Raw genomic sequence first — 20,196 nt, 5'->3', positions numbered from 1 at the left:
ACCTCACCTGCCCCCACATCCCTGTTTTAAAGTGCTTCATTAAGGACTTTTATCTTGCAAACACTTAGAGACTAGCGCAGCTTAGTTCACAGGAAGGAAAATCACACAAAATCCGTGCCGGTGTTTATTAGGGGCTTTCTGTTTCCCCGGGGAGCCGCTCGGTAGGTTCGTGCTCTGCAGGAGGAAACCTCAGCGCGGCATTTAGGGACAAATCCTTACGGGCGGCAGCGCTCGCGCGGGATCCCCGCCCTGGGCCCCGCCCCCTGCGCGAGCCCCGCCCCAGACCCCGCCCAGCAGCCGCCAGGGGCGGGGCCTCCTCCCGCCGCCGCTTCCCCCCCTGCCATTGGCGGCGGGGGCTGCGCGTGACCGGGCGGTGCGTGACGTAGGAGGAAGAAGCCGCCATTAGGGGCAGCGGGGCCGTGGCCGTGGGGCAGGTTCGGTTGCTGTGTTCCTTTCCAGCCTCTGTCTCCGGGGCCGTGCCGGTGCCTCGCCAGCCCCCCCTCCCGCTCCCCCGCGGGTCCCCGTCCCGGTGGGCGGCGGCGGCGCCGCGGTGCGGCCCGTTGATGTGAGGCGCGGCTCGGCGGCGGGGCGCGGATGGCGGCGGGGGCCGGCGCAGCGGCCGGGGGCCGCAGCTTCTCCTTCAAGGTGGTGCTGCTCGGAGAAGGCTGCGTGGGGAAAACCTCGCTGGTGCTGCGCTACTGCGAGAACAAGTTCAACGATAAGCACATCACCACCCTGCAGGTGCGGGCCGGGGCGGGGCGGTGGTGTGGGGGTCCCGCTGTTGTTCTCCCCTCACCTTGCGCACCTCCTCGCTCTGCTGGCAGTGCCTTGTCTGCAGCTTAGTGCCGGCCGGAGCCACCCTCGCCGCTCGCTAGTCCTGGCTGTCACCTGCCGAGTTTGCCGAGAGTCAGTTTTCTCGTTCTATTCACGCCTCAGATTTAAGCTTTTAATATGTTTAGGCCTCGTTTCTACTCTGCATACTAACTGCTTCGTTTTTTCCAGTTACGTATATGAATGTCTTCATTTGAATCTTGGAAAGTATGATGCAAAAGTACTGTTGTTATTGTAATCATTGTTAGTGGACTGATGACTAAGTGTTTCATGTGTGCTGCGTTTCTGTTAATCATAGTCTTCCTCATGTTGTCAAATCCTAACTCTAGCACTATCTAAACGCTTTTGTTTAAGGAGAACAGCTTACACAAAATGGTTTATGAGATTAAGGCTTATGATTCAATAACGGGGAAGATTCTTAAAGCTTAACTGCTTGTCATAACAGCTCCCTGAATTTTGCCTGGATTCTCAGCAGTACTGTCTGTAGTTATAAAGAGCTACAAAGTGATGTTGTGCTAATGAAATGTGACGGGGTGCCTGCTTGAAAATAATGGCGTTTTTTTTATGTCCAGTAGTTAGTGATAGACGGCATGTGTGCCATGGTACAGAATACACTGCTTGTACTGTACATGGTCTCAGAAAACATGTTTTGAAGTTTGTGTTGTGAGTGGTGTGTTAAGTCTTTCAGGATGTCAGATTGCATAGGTGGAAGTGTGGATTCAATGTATACCACTCTTAATTTTTTTTTTGTTAAATAAAGAAACAAACCCTGGCACTTGGTGGACCAGTAGTGGGTTGTTTTGAACTGATTTTGAGTTTCTTGAAATACGGAAGAAATAGTAGGTGATGTTAAAAACGTGTTAAACACGGCAGTTCTGTGCAGTTTTAAGGTAGTTATGTGCCATTCCCATGCATTTAGGGGGAGCTTCTTGAATTGTGTATCTCAGAAGTAATTAATAGTGAAACTTTCCCTTAAAACCAAAGCAGCGTTGTAGATGCACTAGAAACAATACAGGGAGAGTTTCATAAACAGATAATGTAGCTTCATTTTTGCTGTGAGGTAGTAAAAAGAATATTTTTTCCTGATGAGATTTTGTTTCTCCACTGTAACCAGGTTTGTGGTTGCTACCTGTCTTTTAACTGACTGCACATTGTTTATCAAGTTGTTTGCTTTTCTGTTCTGGGTCTCCTTGGTCACATACACATCTTATTGATTGTAAAATACAGTGTTAATGCTGTTGAACCTTACTGTGCATCATGTGCACTTGTAAAGTATTATCTTTATTATTTTTATTTCCCTACATCGTACAGTCCTAGAAAAAAATGAAGCCAGTTCTTCCACTATTAAATTGAATGATAATTAAAAAATAAGATCAAGAGAAACTAGGATATCTGATTAAGCAATGAAATAACATGTTTGCAAAGCATCCTTTAGTATTTTTTATGATAAAAGGCTTAATCTGATAAGGTTGCTTTGCTTCATGGCAACAGTTCAAAGTATTGCACCAAATTCCTTTTGTTCTAATAAAGCCAAAATTAGATAAATACTTTGTTCCTGGTCCAGTAAAGGAATGACAATGATGAATCACATGAAAAGATCACTAGATATTGAGAGGTTATTCTCTAACTTAAAAAGAAGGTATTGCTTAGTGCTTTATTCCAGTATGCAACAAAAAGGGTGGTGAGATTGTAGCCTTCTGGAAACTTAATTTAGTGATGTTATTCTGTGAAGTTATTCTTTGTATACCCAAATATGTAAGTTTCTTTGGTGCTAGTAACAGAAGACTTTGACTAAAAGGGAGCAGTTTCTCCTCCCCCCCCCCCCCCCCCCCCCCCCACTCCTCTCAGTGCTAACCAGAGTGCACTGGAGCCTCCTCTGATTTAGGAGGCTGCTGGGATGTGTTGCTGTAGTTGTCAAGTTGTTATCAAGTCATGTACTTAAGTCATGTATTTAAGATACTGATGACCTGCATGTTGAAGTTAGGTAGCTGCTGATTGCACAGAAGAAAGCATCTAGTTAGAACACTGTGGAAAACCTGATGCAGGCAAAGTAGTGGGTTTTGCCCACTATTAATGAAATTCATAACGTGTTAGCAGACCTGGCAGGGCAATTAGAATTGGTTCCCATTGTTTGAAATATTGAAGTAAGTGCCCTCATCTTGATACAATAATCATACTATATAAATTCATATGAAGTTAACTGTGCTGGAATTACTCCAATAATAAACCTACTATCAAACTACTGGTTTTTTTTAATTGGATAAATACTTGTATTTATCCTGAGTAATTGAATAATAAAAACTTCAGAATACTGCTTTCTTAAATGTGTGGAGGATTGCAGAATATTCAACCTGAGAGAGCTGCTGATGTATGTGGTTGTAATTGTAGAGTTCCTGATTCCTTTGATGGACTTGGCATAACCTGGAAGAGCTGTCTTGGTTATCAAGATAACCGGGGGAGAGTGGAAGACAACCTGAGGAAGTTCAGTGCTATATGCAGTGTTTGTATGCCTAACCTGCTTCTATTGAAGATGAAGCACCAAGGGCAGGTGCCACATACCTGCCTTTGTTCAGTTACTTTCAGGAGACTCTCTTCCAGCTGCATCTTCCTTGTGTTATACTCAAGCCCCTTTATCAGCTCCTAGCAGGGCCTGGTGGGCATACAAAACTGAACTCAGAGAAGAAAGAATTAAAAGAAAGAAAATATTTCCTATAGCCACGTAAAAAGATTGCAATTTTAGCTCTTATAATTGCATTATTCTTTTCTAAGTGCCTAAGTATTCTTCAAACCAGTCATAAGACAGAGTCAAAATATGAAAATTAGAAGCTTCAAAGAGTTGTTTGAAGTTACTTATCTTTGAATTGACCAAGAGCTACTGATTGTAAAATCGTCACAACTCAGATTTGTGGTACTCAATTCAGTAAGGTTTTTGGAGATTAGAGAAAATGTTGAAGCTTTTTCTGTGTGCAATTACTTAAGGACCTTTAGGTAGTCAAAGGCTTTGACTTGGACACTTGACAAATTAAAATCTTGGCAACTGACTTTTTCTCTGAACTATCTCAAAAGAGAAGTTAAGGCTCTTGCTTATGTGTTGGGTTTTCCCAAATTTCTAAAAACTGCATAGTCCTAATATTGACTTGATTGATTGGGTTGTTTTTTTATCCCTCACTAAGCTCAGAATGGTTGGTGAGGGGTATGTGTGTGTTGAAAGGTTGGTTAAAAGATACTGGTTGATTTGTCTTTGACATGTTTGCCACTGTGGATGTAAAATGTGTTTTATTGATGGTAAACAGACCAAACTTACCCATACCTACTAATCCATGAGCAGAGCCTGCTAACTGTGTTCTTCCAGTATATGAATAAAATAAAGAAGAATGAAGCATTAAATCTGTCATATAGTATTGATGGTGTCCTCCAGCATGTTGACAAAGCTTTCTGCTCATTACTAACCGTGGCTGCTTCAAATACCAGGTTCCAGTCTTATCAGAAAAACCTGCTTGTAATCAGGGTATCTGATAGAGGATACTGTCCTTTTTGATTATGGGCCTAAGACTTTAGATAGACTAAGACTTAACCATTACAAATTCTTTAGGTTTTAATACAGAAAGCAAGTATGATAGCCCAGTGCTACATACCTTTGCTACAGTCTCCCATGGTTATGGATGTTTATGTGATACTAAAAAGTCTTACTTGTATGTAGGAGTCTTTTAGGGCTGAAGTATATAAAAAATGGAAATCTATATCTGAGTGATAAAGGACAGTATTCCTATCAAAAACTATAGTACCTGAAGGACAGTTTATACTGAAGTAAAACCTACCTATGTAGATAAACCAACTTTAGTTTTTGGTCTGTCAGATAGGAGATGTACTTGTGCTATTAACTGGGTCATTGTGTAAAGCTACAATGACAGGATTTTATGGATACTGAGTTCTGTGTTTTTATATATAAATCCCCGTTCTGTGAAAGATTTTTCTGTTCAGAAATTGATTCTCAAACGTTTGTATGGAATTTACATCAATTAAGCAGGTTTGGATTGTTGGTGTTACTACAAAAGCAAACATTGCTCAGAGGAGCTTTTCCTGTGAGATTTGCAGTAGAATATTGAGTACTGTAGTACAGCAGATCACTAAAATATTGTCAGGTAAGATTGATTCATTGTGCCTAACAATAGCTTCTCTCCCTGTGGCCCAAGTATTGGTGAATTAAAACTTCTGAAGTTGCCTCCTAGCTTTCAGTTTTTAAAGTGTGGTGTATGTAATACAACAAATGGTAAAGACTACTGATGAGTTAATCCTCAGGGACAGCTGTTTGAAAGCCATCAACTTGCTCTGGAGTTTTTAATTAAAGAATGAGGAGTTTTCTGATGTTGAAGATTTGCTACTCTTCTGTTAAGCTGTTTGTTACAGGTTGGCTAGAGGATCAGATTCATTTAACATGCTGTCTGGAAGTTTTTCCAGAGTTTTGACACTACAGTGAGTCCCTTCACTCTAGACTGAGGGAGTAGTGTAGTGTTAATGCTTCACTTATGTTGAACACAAGGGTTGTTGTGATCAGTTCTTTGCTATCTGCTCTTGGAAAGTGTCTGTTTTTCTTCTGGTCTGTTCTCTCTCTGTTCTTTTTATCAGACTTCGTGGGAAGGTGCAACTTAAGGATGAAAAGGGCTTTTTTAGTCATCTCATCTTGGGTCTTACAGGTGCCAGGGAAGTAGCTGAAGAGCAGGAGCTGCTCTAGCAACTGAATGTTGAATGACTAATACAGGCAGCACTCTGGAAGGGCACTGACAGTAGTTTAGATTGGTGTGCATTGAGCTACTGTAGTCTTCTGTGTGCATTCTGGTTGCTTGTTTAGTTAAGCAGCAAGCTGGTTCAAACATCTCGTCTGGCCCATGACACTTTCCACATGTTGGTTGGACTCTTAGTTCTATGGCTGGTCAGTGCTTGTATAGAGAGCTTCTCTTGAGCTGCTGCAGTCCATCCTAAAATAATCTGTGATTAATCTATCATAAAATACTGAGTACTTGTTTGAACCCAAATGCAAACTGAGGTAAAACTGAAAGGAAATCTGACTGTAATTTAAGGCAAAAGACAAAAGTAAGCTTTTGGTAACTGAACTGTTTGATATAACATGTTACTGCTAGTCTTTAGAATGGGGGGAGCATTGGCAGTCCTAATGCATCAACACCTTGAGACCCTGTTCTGGTCCATTAAATTTGTATTAAATTATATTCCCTTTTTTAGCCATCAAATTACAGACTTGGTAACAGAGATGGTGTCTGAAAATGTGAATCACGCAAATTTGGAGCAAACCAGACTTGCTCAATTTGCTGAAATCAGATTAACCTTGCAATGTGCTCTGCTCCTGTAAAACATTTCCAGAAGTTTAAAACAGTGTAATTCTGAAGCAGCTGGTATGCTTATTCTGAGGCTTCTCAGATCAAACAAACAAAAACACAGAACCAAAAAACAGATGAGGGTGAGTTCTGGGCTCACTTCTGCAAAAAAAGGGAAAAGTTACAGACAAGGAAATACTAATGTTCCAAGATATTTAGTGATAAAATAATTGTTTATGGTTCTAGTACGTTGTTAATAGCGAACTACTTTGCCTAACCCCTGCAGATTAACAATCTTGTTGGGCTGGTTCCTGCCCAGACTTTACATACTCTTGTGAAATTCTTTGAGTTCATCTTAGACTTATCAGTGTTGTGGATTCAGACTCTTTCCGCCCAACTCATCCTTCCCAAATCATTCAAAACAACAGAAAGATGTAGTAAATGATTGGTTTAACCCAAATTTATTTAGAATAGGCTGCTGGCAAGCTGTAGAGAAATGACTAACTGGCTTAGTATTGACTTAGGCTTCTTGCTTACAGAGTCTTTTGATCTGGAAATTTGTGTTTTATTGATTCTGATGCTTTATTAATAAATTAATTTGAAGTCAAATTATGTGTTTGGTGTGTAAAACTTAACTCTAATCTGTTTTGCTTTCTAGGCATCTTTTCTTACAAAGAAGCTAAATATTGGTGGAAAAAGAGTAAATCTTGCGATATGGGTACGTTTATATTTCTATTTTTTTCCTCCTTAATTAGAATGTTTTTCTGAAAAAAAATGATGTTGGCTTACTGTGTCACAAATGTTAGGCACTTCTTAATAAAGTAAAATTTCCTAAGTATTTGGAGTTCCTTGACATATTGTTTGCTTTGTCTTAAATGCTAATAAGTGTATTTTAAATGCAGGATACAGCTGGTCAAGAAAGATTTCATGCGCTGGGGCCCATCTACTACAGGGACTCTAATGGCGCTATTCTAGTATATGATATAACAGATGAAGACTCTTTTCAAAAGGTACTGGGCAACTTTTACATCTAAACTGTAAATTGGTTGAGAAATAATCTGTAATGTGTAAACAGAAGTCTTCTGGTTTTGGCAATATATTTTATTTGCAAATGTAAATCATGTAATGGAAGTATACAGCTTATTAGTATTCCTTTGAAGACTGGCTTCCCTGCTATCAGGTTCTGCTATTCAAAGAACACCAGAGAATTAGCTCAGTTTCTTAGAGCACCGTGCTAATAAGGTCAAAGTTGTAGGTTTGATCCCTATATGGGGATGTAATGGGTATTAATTTAAGAATTGGACTTCATGATCCTTGTGGCTCCCTTCCAACTCAGAATAGTTTGTGATGCAGCTATGCAAGTTACCTGTGACAGGCTATAAACATAAGCCTGGACTGTTGTTATGGTATGCCATACTGATCTTTACTGTATAAACCAAATTCATAAAAGGTATTAAATGACATGACCCTTTACAGATCTGAGAACTCTGAAATTGTAACACATGATAGTGGAGATGTTACCTTCTTGTGATAAGTTAGTTGTTTTTCAAGTCCTCGTGAAAATACGTAATTTGATGGCTAATTATTTTATGGCTGAATCAGCTGATCAGTTTGATCGGGTGAGTTTTTTCTACGCTGTGTCAACCTTTGTTGTACTCTGTAGGATGTTTCAACTGAAAACTGGTGACACTTTTCTAAGCATGTTTGTCTGTGATTAATTTTTGGCAAAACTAGTTGGACTTCTGTAGGGAGAAGTAAGAAATTGTGGTTGTATGGGTAAGGCTCAGGTTAGCAGGGATAGAAATAGTGAAAGGGTATAGATCCACAAAAGCTTAACTAATTTAAATAGTTTGATATAGGGCAAGTAAAGCACTTATGTGAGCAGTTAAACACTTGCTGCCACCTGCAGAATGGTGATGACCTGTGGATACTTCAACCTGTGCCTTTTCATGCTGAGCCCTACATAGTAAAACCCTGTGACACCAAAACATTTAAATGTGCAGAAAAAAAGAGGGAAGGCTGATTGACAGAAGTTACTGCAGAAGTACTACTATATCGTGTAGCCTTATTTTTAGATTCTTGAAGTGATTACCTCTCTTCACAATTATTCCCTTAAAATAGTAGTTCCTGATTCAGTGCAGTGATCATACAAGCTTCAAAGCATGACAACAGATTTGATAACAGATACCATCAGCTGACTTAACATGCTTGTCCCATCTGTTCTCTCATGAAATATACATCTGTTATAATCTAACTGGGAAAACTCAGTTCAGGTACCCCTACCTTTAAAGTACCATTTGTAGTCTTTCAGTAAGTGCCTGCTGATAAAATATCTCATGTCTGACCTGAAGTGGCCCGTGCAGTGGACTTGCTATACTGAGTATGGCGAGTTATATTTCTGGAGTAATTGAAACATTTTATCTAAGTCATTTGCTCTTGATTTCACCTGTGAAATAAAACCTGCTGACCAAGGGCCATATGTAGCTAGCTAAAGAATATTTTTCCATCTATGTTGCTCTAAACATTTTTGCTTTAAGTTTAGAATAGATAGTTAATGATGGAAATGGGATGGGTCCATATTAGCTAAATTAATAGTATATCAAGTGATACCAAGCTCACATCTATTCTTTTTGCAGGTAAAAAACTGGGTTAAAGAATTAAGAAAAATGTTGGGAAATGAAATCTGTTTATGTATAGTAGGTAAGTATTTTTCAACATGATTGAATGGGAAGCGTCTGTTTTGATTAATAGCATCTTCCAAATGCTGCTTTGACAGCTTGTACATGTGAAAGGGTAAAGCTTATGTTAGATTTTTAAAATTAAACTGGAGCTAGAAGTTTCAGTAGATCATATTGAGGAAAACAAGTGTTTGAAAGAATAAGCTGTTTTATTGCACACTATCAGAAATGCATGCTACAGACACCTGCAGATGATAGTTTAACAAAAAATATATTATTCTTCTTTCAAGTACTCAAACTCATGGCTTTTCTTGGTGGCACAGACTAGGTGCATGTCTGTTTTGATAATTGAGTGCATGAAGGTTGGAGTGAGTTAAAGTTTGGGTATTTCAATGCAAATAGAATGCAACAGAGATGCTGGGTGTAGATTTAAATCTGATCTAATTATTAAAACACTTTAATGAGGTTAGATATGTGGACATTCTACAAAAATTACCTCTGTAGCACATGGAAAGTGCTAATAAATCACAAAAAAAAAGGACAAAAAGGCACAATTGGGCGTTTTATATGGAGGCATTTAGCTGTTCTGATCTCCCTACAGAGGTAGCGCTTTGTTGCCTGTAAATGCTTGTGTGAAAGGAGATTGTCAAATCATGTTGTCCTTGAAAGTGAGACTTGTGTAAGAGCTGGTCTTTATTGGGACAGCTTGAGAAAATGGAGTACCATGATTACATGTCTGCTTTCTTTTTGGGTAGTTTTAGAGTACAAGGACTTAAAAGATTAATTTGTTTTCAACAGGTAACAAAATAGACTTGGAAAAAGAGAGACATGTTTCAGTGCAAGAAGCAGAAATGTAAGTCACACCTATTACTAATAGAAACAGTCATTGCAGAATCATGCTGGAGTAAGAAACTCGTGATGCTGTTAACATCACAGCCAGCTAGGCACTGCTGGCTTATGCCTGCCAGTTGAGTGTTCTGTTAGTATCTGAGTCACAGGGTATCCTGGCTGACCAAGCTGTAGCTTGGGAGTTGTTTGTGATTAAAGTCAACATTTGCAGTTTAAGTCCATTTCTGGACATGAAATTTTCTTAATTTCATCTGTGTTGTATCAGTCCTGGCAGAACTCCTTTTTTTTTTTTGTATTAAATAAGCATGTGTAGATTAACTCTGAAGTCAGAATAAAACCTCTTGTGATCATTTTATACCTTCATGTAAAGTAGTTTAGAAAGATAGTCCTTTACTACAGTGAGGCTCCATATCTGCATTTCTACAGGTATGCTGAATCTGTTGGAGCAAAACATTATCATACATCAGCTAAACAGAACAAAGGAATTGAAGAACTCTTTCTTGACCTTTGCAAAAGTAAGTATTATGTGGTTTGTTGGTAAGGAGCTAATGCATAAGATGCTCCAGGCTTCAGAAATGCTTTTCAGGCCCATATAGAAAAGCTTTAGTGTATGGTACTACTTAGAACTGACTTCATTTCAGTCTGCTTCAAGGCACTTGTGTTCTGTAACAGCTCTGGAAGCCTGATGTATGGATGCTTACAATATTACAAATTCATGCTGTACTCCAAAAATGTCTTGGTCATTTGTTGGAGCACTGACTGCTGTTCCACTTACCACATATAAGTAGTAACCCAGATTAAACTTCATGTTGCTGCTCTCACCACTGCTTGCTTCAGACCCTCTGTTTCAATCTCTTTCAAAAATCTTCTCATATGATACTTATTACAAATCATAAACTCAAAGCTTTAATAATGCAAATTTTACACAGAAATCTAAACAAATTGTAAAGATCATGGTATGTGGGATGAAAATCCAACACAAACAAATCATTCTATTAATTGTATTTCTGTGATAAAAGAATTTAAGGAAAAGGTCTCCTGCGTTTCTGAAGAGGTAGTTGGTTGGGGTTTTGGGGAGGATTTTTTTGGAGGGTGGTGTTTCTTGTTTATTTGGTTGGGATTTTTAACGGTGTTAATGATATGAGTGGGTAAATCTAGCTTTTGAAGTTGCTAACTCCAGGACACCTGAGGATCTCTACGGTCTCCCATAGTGACCAGGAGCCACTGTATGTTGGGTACTTTAGAAAAAAGATTTAATATGTTCTTGAAGCTATGCCATGTGATACCTGAGTACTTAGTTCTGCATAACAAATGGGAGAACCACTCTTGCTGAACTTTTGTCTCTGTGCATATAGTTCAGATTGATTAAGATAGCGGAGTCTCAATGTAAAAATGAAATGGAATGTCATCTAATACGTTTCTTTCTTTACAGGAATGATAGAAACTGCTCAAGTGGATGAAAGAGCAAGAGGCAATGGTTCCAGTCAGTCAGGAATAGCAAGGCGAGGTGTACAGATCATTGATGATGAGCCACAAGTGCAGAGCAGTGGAGGGTGCTGTTCTTCTGGATAATTATAAAACTGTGCATCACTGCCCTCTCAATATGAAGACTGCCATATTCCAAGTCACACATTCTTTACCAATGGAGTAATAGAATTAACAGTATTTAAAAATAATCACATGTAACACTGCAGAGACCTTAAGTGCTAAACTAGTGGCATCTGTGACCAGAGAATTGGCGTTTTCTACAGTGGTTAACAAAGCAATTACCAATGGCCTTTTTACATATTTTTCTTTAATGAGGAATAATATGCATGTAGAAAAGACCTACTTAAAGGCTTCATTTATATTCTTTTAAATCAGATCATTATTTAATAACTTATATACATTGTTGTTGGAATGGTATACGTTTTTGCAGCTCTTTGTATTTTGTGGTAGATGGAATTGTATCACTTCTAAAATGCAAATTGATTTTTTTTTTAAATTAGCAGATATCTGAATTAATATTTTTGCAGGGCCTTCACAAGCCTATAACTCAACTACTTTGATATATTCTGTTCATCTGTATGCCAAGCTGATAAAATACATTGTAAATTACATATTAAATATTTTATCTGCTTTTACAGTTGCAGAAATATGTACATCAGTCTTGTCAGTGATTGTGAAGTGAATAAGTCAGTGAAAGATGCAAGCTTTTCATGTGCACTGTTAAATTGCTCATTCTATTCCCCTACCTGAAAACAGCTTTATTTTGGGTATGTCCATAGCTACAGCAATTCTTTAATCCATTTCTGGCAAGCAGCAGTATTTAGAGTATCCCCTTACTGGAAGAGAATGCTTCTGTAAACTGCTGTTTAACATTGAGGTGTTTGACTTGCAGCTAAAACAGTTGGTGCATGCACATACCTTGCCTCTGCAGTTACTTTGTCCTCTCAGAAGATCCCCAGAAAGTCAAAGTAACTTTAGCCCTCATCTGTCTGGTAGCCAGTAAACCAGATGCATGGGAAACTCTTTAGCTGCTTTAATACTTTTATTTCCAAAGACAGCATTATAAACTATCCACGAGAATATTTTTTTTCCCTGCAGGGCTTGAGTGAACAATTAATTGGCATTATTGGCATTAACTGTAACTTCTAATTTGGAGTGATTAAATTGAAGATAGGAAACTTGCCAGATGTAGCTGTAAATTTGGGGATTCTACGCAGAATTGAACTTATTCCCAACTTGTTCTTTCTCCTGTAAAGTGTTTTGAAAAAGCCCATTTAAGTTTCAGGAGGAGGTTTTTCAGAAAAAATATGTAAACTACTATCACAAAAGAACACAAATGGTGGTAGCTGAAACTTCAAAATGTTTTGTGCTCTGACTTTTTTTACGTAAGTTGTCATGCTTGGAAAAACAGTAAAGGTGATGTCTATGACAAAGTAGAATATCCTTGGCCTTCCTTTTTCTGAAAGGTAGATTTAGTATTGCATATGAATGCACTGAATGGTGTGGGTATGTTCTGATACACAAAAAAAAGTAGTAGTAATGAATTAGTCTGTGTAAGAGAAGTGTGCTGTCTTCAATCTGATTTTTATTTTCTCTGAAATAATAGATGGCTTTGATACAGACTGATCCTGGTGCATTTTCTCCTTTTTTGCCTTAACTGTGGTGTAGATATTTTTTCTTAGACTACCATTGCTGTCCTCTTCTGATGTGTTTGTATGCATGATGGAGGAAGGTGGTCTGTTCATGCTAGTGAAGATAAAGTTTCTTGGCTGTGCAGAGCTTTGATGCGAATCTAAAATCTGTGATTGTGTCAGCATGTAGAAACACCATTAGCTTTCATATATCTAACAGCAGTGACCTCTGTCAAAATTGAAAACCAGATTGGTTTGATTTAACACTGGTATCTGACTATCAGCCTTGTAAGTGATACAATGTCTGAAGATATGGAGAGTGAAATTGTCAAGTCTAGATGTTCAAGAATGGAATTGCCTCAGAATAGGAGTTTCAGGGTTTTTATTAAAATTTAATTTTTTCCATCTCTGCATATAAAACCCCCAACAGCCCAACTTCAACTAGACTTGGTTGAAGCAGTGTGTAGAATGTATATTTCTGCCTGCAGCTAAGGAGTTTTTAGTGTATTGTGTGGTAGGGGCATCCCATGTGACTTCTGGCAATTACAAAACTAACGAATGCATGTTGATACTAGCTCTTGAGTCTCTTACAGAGTTAAAACTATTACTACTGAAAACTTAGGTGGGGATAAAGAAGTCTACTGTTTTGTAATATTGGAAAGGTTCTGGTTGCTATTAGTGAAATATTTTTTAAAATAAATTCTCAAGTTACTTTTGTTACTTAAGCTACAACATAAAAAATACTCACTGGAAACCTTCCTGTCTAAGCTGTGGTTTGCTTGGACTTTGTTTATGAAACTTAAAACCTGTGTTTGCAGGGTCAGGGTATCATTATATAACTGGAAGAAAGTATAGCTTTGTGAAGTCAGGGAAGGTGGTTAAAGATGAGACAGAGGTGAAAACATGAATTGTTTAGACTGATTAACATAAGACTTCAGCTATTCATTGTCAGCAGACAAAATACAACAGTTCCAGGAAAAAGCATCTTTGTCAAAGGTACTGAGAATGTTCTTTGTGCTTGATATATAGAAAAGCACAAATAGCTTGGTTTCCTATATTTGAGCAGGACTCAAGTAACCTGGTGTTATTAGTATGTGGCTTGCTTTTCAATAGTCTTGAGTCTTGCATTTGATCTAGATTTCCTGGTTTGTATGTCTGAAGTGTTTTCTTGTTGCTGACTTCTGTGACTGTAAACAAGTAAGCTATTTTTGATTCTTCTGTGAAGTGAAAGAGAACAAGGCTGTCTTTAGAAAGTACCTCTATTGTGAGGCAGATAGCCAGACACCCGCTATAGCATGTGTAAATCAACACTGAGCACGCTTCCTCAGGGTGTATCTTGACAGATTACTCACATACATACTGAAATAAAATTATCTGACTTTGTACAATATCTTTCTAAAGCAACTTTTAAGTGCTTGTTGCTGCTACTATGAATACATGAGCTACCCGTGAACCTTTATGACTTGCTGAAATAAAATCCAACAAGCCAAAGTCCAGTTGGTTTAATGCAGCAGTATGTCTCTCTGCTAGGAGTTATTTATGGACAGTGCTGCACTTAGGCTTTACTTCAGAAGCTATAAAAGATGGGATAGACTGGTTCAGACAAAGACACATGAATTCAGATGTGTAGTATATAGAGATGACTAACTAGCTGCAAAGACTGGGAGAGATAACTTCATCTGGTAAGCAGTGATCTTGCACATGATTCCAAAATGAGGGTGTATCCAATGTCTAGATGAACTGTATGGGATGGTCTCTTGAAGCAGTCAAGTTGAATATTAATTGAATATTACCATGATTATATTACATGCTTTTCTTCAGTGTTCACACATTGTGGACAGGAATTTTTGCCTCCTACATCTTGAAAACTGCCTACAGTTCTTAAAGAACTTACTAGTTAAATTTCTACTTTAGTTTCCAAACCAGATGAAGAAAGCTTTACACAAAGGTATGAAGTTATGGGAAGTGGTTAAATCTCAAATGGATTTCTACAAAAATGTTGGATAGTGTCAGAAAAAAAAAGTTTAAATGCAGGTCAGCAATCTCCATAAGCTGAAAGCAGTTAAGTGATGTGAATAGTAGAGCATGGGAATAAGAGTTGGAGCCAGCTACGTCCCAGTTTTCTGCTTTTAGTGGAATAAAAAGGAGAAGTAGGGAAAAAAAAGAATGTTGGAAAAACTGAGGGTGCTGGTGGTAGGCTGCTGAGTAAGGCACCGAGTTAACCTTTTCTTTGTGTTGCTAGAGAGCCTCAGCAATAGCAATACCTTATTCAGGACTTCCAATATCACTTCTTGTGTTGTTCTGTGAAATACCATTTTTGCTTCATTAAAGAGAATGCAACTAAATTTGAGCAGGTTTTTAGGCACAATACTGATCTGCTTGAAACTTTATTAGAATATGCTAATTTATTAACTATTTACATTTCACTGACTTTGTTCATCTTAGTTTGCATCAAATGCTATGATTTTTTTTCTTGAGAAGTCAGGAAGTATATCATACTTTGAGGAGAACTTTTACTACAGTTGTGTCAAGGAGTTGCAGATGATGACCAAGATCCTTAGCACTCCTTGCTGTGCAAGCTCAACAAGGTCCCCGAACTAGATCACTAACTCTTAGCAGTGCTGGGCACTTGTTCCTGCTATTCTTTGGAGGATTCTGCTCAACACCAGTATTTTCCTTCTCTACAGGCAAGCCTGTACGTATCAATGATGCAGCTGTGTAATAAATTTAGGCTTTTTCTATCAAATAACAATGTATACTCTTTGCTTCTGTATTTTTTGGAGCTGTCATTGGCCCCTGTATTGAGCAGAATGAGATGGAGATGATTTCTTAGAGTTGTGGAGAATATGGAATGTTTCTTGTCTTGAGATGGCTTGAAAAGTGAGAGTCAAAAATTCAACATTATGACAAAGTATTATTCTGCCCAAGGTAACAGAAAATAATTTGACTTGGAGAAATTTTTACTGTAATATGATTAAAATGATAAATTGCTCTACTTCTAAAATGAAAATTTATTTAAAGCTGATCTCTCTAGTCCTAATTTTTTTTAATACTTTGGGTTGCTTGACTTGACCAAAGCCTTAAATTGATTATCATGTTATACAGCCATAAACTAAGCTTTGATTGTTGGGAGGAACAGCATACTTGTTCATATTCCACTGGCCAATTTAGATCTTGAACTGTGTTAATTCAATACCAGGATGTTGAAAGATAGATTAAAACAACTATTTTTTCAGTCTATTTCCACTGCTTTGCGTACTCAGGCAAGTAACATGGATGTGATACAGCTGCATGGTCACTGTGAAAAGCGAGCTTCTCTTCCTTTTCCTGCTTCTCGGCTGCACTGATCCTTGTTGCTAAATGGCTGCTACAGGAAACTGTGTGCTGTGCAAGAAAGGAAGTGCATGTTCTCTCCTTGCTTCTCTAGCCCTTCTAGACAGTGATAGGCACTACAGGAGTAATACACAGTTCCTGTCAGTTTGATAGCATTTATTTCAAGAGGAGCTTTTCTTACATCTTGATAATTTTTTTTTTCCAGTGTATCTAGTTTCACTGATCCCTTCAAAGAATTTTAATTCTTTATTGTAGGTTACCCAAAAGATGTTTAATTTGAAGCACAACAAGGAAGGATAACGAGTAAGTAGCAGTTCTAGAGTGGTCATCCCTAACAATTGGCCATAGCCCACCTCCAAAACGGTGAAGAGAGAATATTTAAAGTTTAATGGTGAGTCCTTGCTAGCTCTGTATCTGACTCCTGATTCTTGGATATTGGAAGTTACTTATAAGAAATCTCAGAGCAAGGACTACTTCCTCATTGGGTGCAAATAGTTGATATCCTGTGACAGATCCAAACACTTTTTTTGGACTGTTGAAACTGTTAAATTGCACACCCTTCAAATTAACCATCACGCCATTCTGAAAAGTCAACAAATTTGGGACTTGCAGTGGAAGAGAACAAGTAGTTTCTTTTTCAGAACAGGAAACTTAAAACTGCCTAATCAGGCTTGTTTAAGTAAAAAGAGAGGCGTATGAGCATGTGATACGTTAATCTTTAAGTGTTGTCCATGCTATTCAAGCATACAGGCATTATAATGGCTGTCTTACTGGATTCTTCTCATCAGATAAGCTCATTAAGCTTATAAGTCTCACTCAAATAGAAAACATTAGCAGGGCAAATCCAGTGCTGAAAAGTATGCAGCATTTTTAATGTCAGGTAACTTAACATTGTCAAATGTTATTGGCATATTCTATTTGGCACTTGTGGATAAAAGAAATTTTGTAAAAACATATTAAAATATATCTGGTAGAGACTTCACAAATGTTAACTTTCCCAGTGCATTTCTTCAGCTGGAGTTCTTAAATGCATCTTGATATATTTTATATACCAGTGCATTTTAAAGTAAGATAGTCCTGTGATAAATTGATGCCAAATGGCCAATCAACTATAAAAACAAGTGTTCTTTTGTCAGGACTGCTGGTTTGTCAATGTCTTAATATGAAGAGGGAAAATGCATGGAAATGGATCAATACGGGAAAAAAGGTGTACTGAAAATCAATACAGAAAGAAAATAATGCCACTTCTTACATTTACAGAATGCTACAGAATTTGAAATTTGATGACAGTCTATAATAAAGTGGTCCTGAAAGTCACTGGAAACTGGGGGCAATGACTAAGACCACAGAGTTTTTTATGTTACACATATGTTTCTGAACCCACCTGAGCATGATGTGTCAAAAGATGGCTTTAAGATTTCAAACCAGACCCACTGAGGTTGCTGTAAATTACACTATCATATACCCCAGAGATTGTAGTGTGAGCATATGCCCAGTAAAATATAGCTTTGATTCTCAACACTGGTCTTCAGCATCTCAGAACAGAGGAAGGAGCAGTTGCTGTTGAACCACATTGATGTTTAACAGTAGCCTCAGGGATGTTGCCTGTATGCAGCAAAACAAAGTCAAACATGGAACCAAGGTTAAGGTGGGAATTTTCCACAGACTGTGTGTCTGTAATTTACTGCTGTCCTGTCTCCACTATGAGTGCTTATTCATGCTTCCCTAGTGAAAACTGCTGGTTGGCTGATGCTGTGGGTTTGAACTGGGTGGACATTGTGAGTGAAAACAGCAAGCAACAGGAAAAGTAAGCAGGATGAGAGCAATTTGTGTCTTTCTGCTTTGGCTGTTCTTAGCTCTTTCACTTGCAGTTCTAAAAAGTCAGCAGCTATCCTACTCTCTTGTCAGAATCACTGAATCCATTAGGTTGGAAGGGACCAGAGTGGGTCATCTGGTTCAGCCTCCCTGCCTGAGCAGGGAGGACATGGAATTGTCCAGGTAGTTCTTTAGTATCTCCAGTAAGGGAGACTCCTCAACCTCTCTAAAAAAAGGTGTGTTTTCTAGTTAGTGAGATTTTTTTTATTTTGTTCAAGAAACTAAAATCCAGAGCTTTTTAGAGTAAATGTAGTTCCTTCACAGATTTAGTTTTCCCAAAATCTGTCAGCAGTTCACTAAAGGGGCTATATTAAGTGGTGAAGAGCAAGTGTACTGCTTGTAGTTAACACCCTTCGATCAGAGTCCTATGGTGAATATTTCGAATAGCAAGAGGCAGCAGAGTATCTGATACACCTTTGAAGTCCATCTACTCTCCCACTGTTTTATGACAGAGTAATTGCAAAACAATCCTCAACTGTAAGATGTGCACATCCTAAAGTTGGATTGAAGCTTAAAATTACTACAATCAATTGCCTGCAAAGAGTCCTTTCAGTATGTGAATACTGCAGTGCTTAGCACCATGTACACCTATTCTTTTTCAGATACTTAGGGATTTCAGACTGGGAAATGGACAGATCACTGTAGTCGATTTTGGTGGCAAATGAGGATCAAGAAGTAAACATTGACTGCTCTCACCCTAAAACAATTGTTCTGTTAGTTTTCTGCTCTTTCCAGGAAACATTTGTTGCTATTATGATGTATATGTAAAACTGATAGGGTTACAAGTACTTGTCTTCCCTGCTGTATTCCTAGCTCTGGCAATACTCCTGTACCAATTGGGCAAACAACAGATCAGTTTCTGTTTAGTCATCACTCTCGGATAGCTTCCAACTACCCTCTGTGGAGGCTGATGCAATCATGAATGTCTCCTTGCATGACAAATGCAGAGCCTTCATGTTAGTATCTGCTCTGTTTCTTTTATATTTAAAATCCCCATAGTTTTATGCCCCATTGAGAGAAAAGAAAGCTACCGTAAAGTGATGGTCAGTTACACCAACCATAATGTTTTCTTATGTGACAATTCCTGTATGTTTTGGGTTGATTCATGTTCTGGAATTGTATTGGTACACAGATAAAAAAGTTCACAAACATGAACTCATTGCTTTGCTTAAGGATATACAAAATGTGACAGTGCAAATGCTTCAAGAAATCTTATCATCCAGCATACTGCCTTCATGTCTTATTACATCTCCAAGCCTTCACACTGTAAATGCAAATAAATGCTGTTGGGGTATGGCATTTCTTTCCTTTTAATTTTGATCTATGTATGCTTAGTTTGTCCCCATTCTTGTCTAACCTTGTGGCAGAAGGCAGCTAAGCATGGAACAGTACTCCAACTGCATGTTCTGCTTGTGCATGTTAGTGGGTTTTTGTTTTCTTTGAGAAACAGGTTAGAAAGGCTATTGTATCTTCATCTCAGTTTCTGCTTTGAGGTAGAAACAGCTGGTAAGTAGAGAAGATCCTAAATGGTCCTAGAGGCTACATTATTACTAGCAAATAAATTAGGCCAGAGTACATAAGGCGCTCTAGCCTTGAGAGCAGATGGCACAGTGCTGCTTTAATCCAGGTGCTTTAGTCCTCTTCTGCTTTTTAAATCATATTTACATGCCGCCTGCTTGCAGTGCTATGCTGTTCCCAGCCCTATCTCTAGGTACTAGTCTGAGAAATCTTAAATGGTATGGTCCATAATTACATAAAATTCCGTAAAAGAGTCAACTAATGGTAAAATGGAAATGCTGACTGTACTCCAGAGGCTTTCTTGTTTGATGTGTATGGATGTGGCCAGGGCCTGATCTTCCTCCTGCTCTTCTAATTGTGGATAGGATGGGAGGATTTTTTACAAAAATCTTTTCCTCTTGCATGGGGAAAGTAAGAGCATTTCACAGCTAAATCATCGGATATTTCCTTTATTGTCTACAATACAATTCATGCTGAGGACTGGTACCTCTTAAAATATGAGGAACTTGGAAAGCCTAGTCTGCAGTTATCTCCTAGGTGTCTTGCTGCACCCAGCATCCAGAACACCACCCCATTTGCTATCTCATTGTGGTCTGTGACAAACTGGAGTAGCATAGAAAAACTGTGGGTTGGATCTGTCCATGCAAAGCTTGGAATGCATCC

At 38.5% G+C, this 20,196-nt stretch overlaps 1 protein-coding gene across 1 annotated transcript; it reads left to right on the top strand.

The window, feature by feature from the left end:
- Positions 1-359: 359 nt before the first annotated feature.
- Positions 360-17,127, top strand: LOC131592833 (ras-related protein Rab-21). Its single transcript, XM_058864636.1, has 7 exons — positions 360-741; positions 6,820-6,879; positions 7,064-7,171; positions 8,798-8,861; positions 9,638-9,692; positions 10,115-10,203; positions 11,121-17,127. The coding sequence occupies exons 1-7, from the start codon at positions 595-597 to the stop codon at positions 11,258-11,260; spliced, it is 663 nt and encodes a 220-aa protein (XP_058720619.1). The 5' UTR covers positions 360-594; the 3' UTR covers positions 11,261-17,127.
- Positions 17,128-20,196: the final 3,069 nt, after the last annotated feature.

Source organism: Poecile atricapillus, chromosome Z (genome assembly GCF_030490865.1).
Source record: "Poecile atricapillus isolate bPoeAtr1 chromosome Z, bPoeAtr1.hap1, whole genome shotgun sequence".
In the NCBI taxonomy this organism is placed as follows: domain Eukaryota; kingdom Metazoa; phylum Chordata; class Aves; order Passeriformes; family Paridae; genus Poecile; species Poecile atricapillus.
Note: the sequence above shows the minus strand (reverse complement) of the source record. Positions and strands in the feature narration are given on the sequence as shown.

Excerpts from the sequence above, each read along its gene's own strand:
- LOC131592833 (XM_058864636.1), top strand. The coding sequence starts at position 595 with ATGGCGGCGGGGGCCGGCGCAGCGGCCGGGGGCCGCAGCTTCTCCTTC. Across the intron at positions 742-6,819 it reads AGCACATCACCACCCTGCAG|GCATCTTTTCTTACAAAGAA; the intron begins GTGCGGGCCGGG and ends TTTGCTTTCTAG. Across the intron at positions 6,880-7,063 it reads GAGTAAATCTTGCGATATGG|GATACAGCTGGTCAAGAAAG; the intron begins GTACGTTTATAT and ends TTTTAAATGCAG.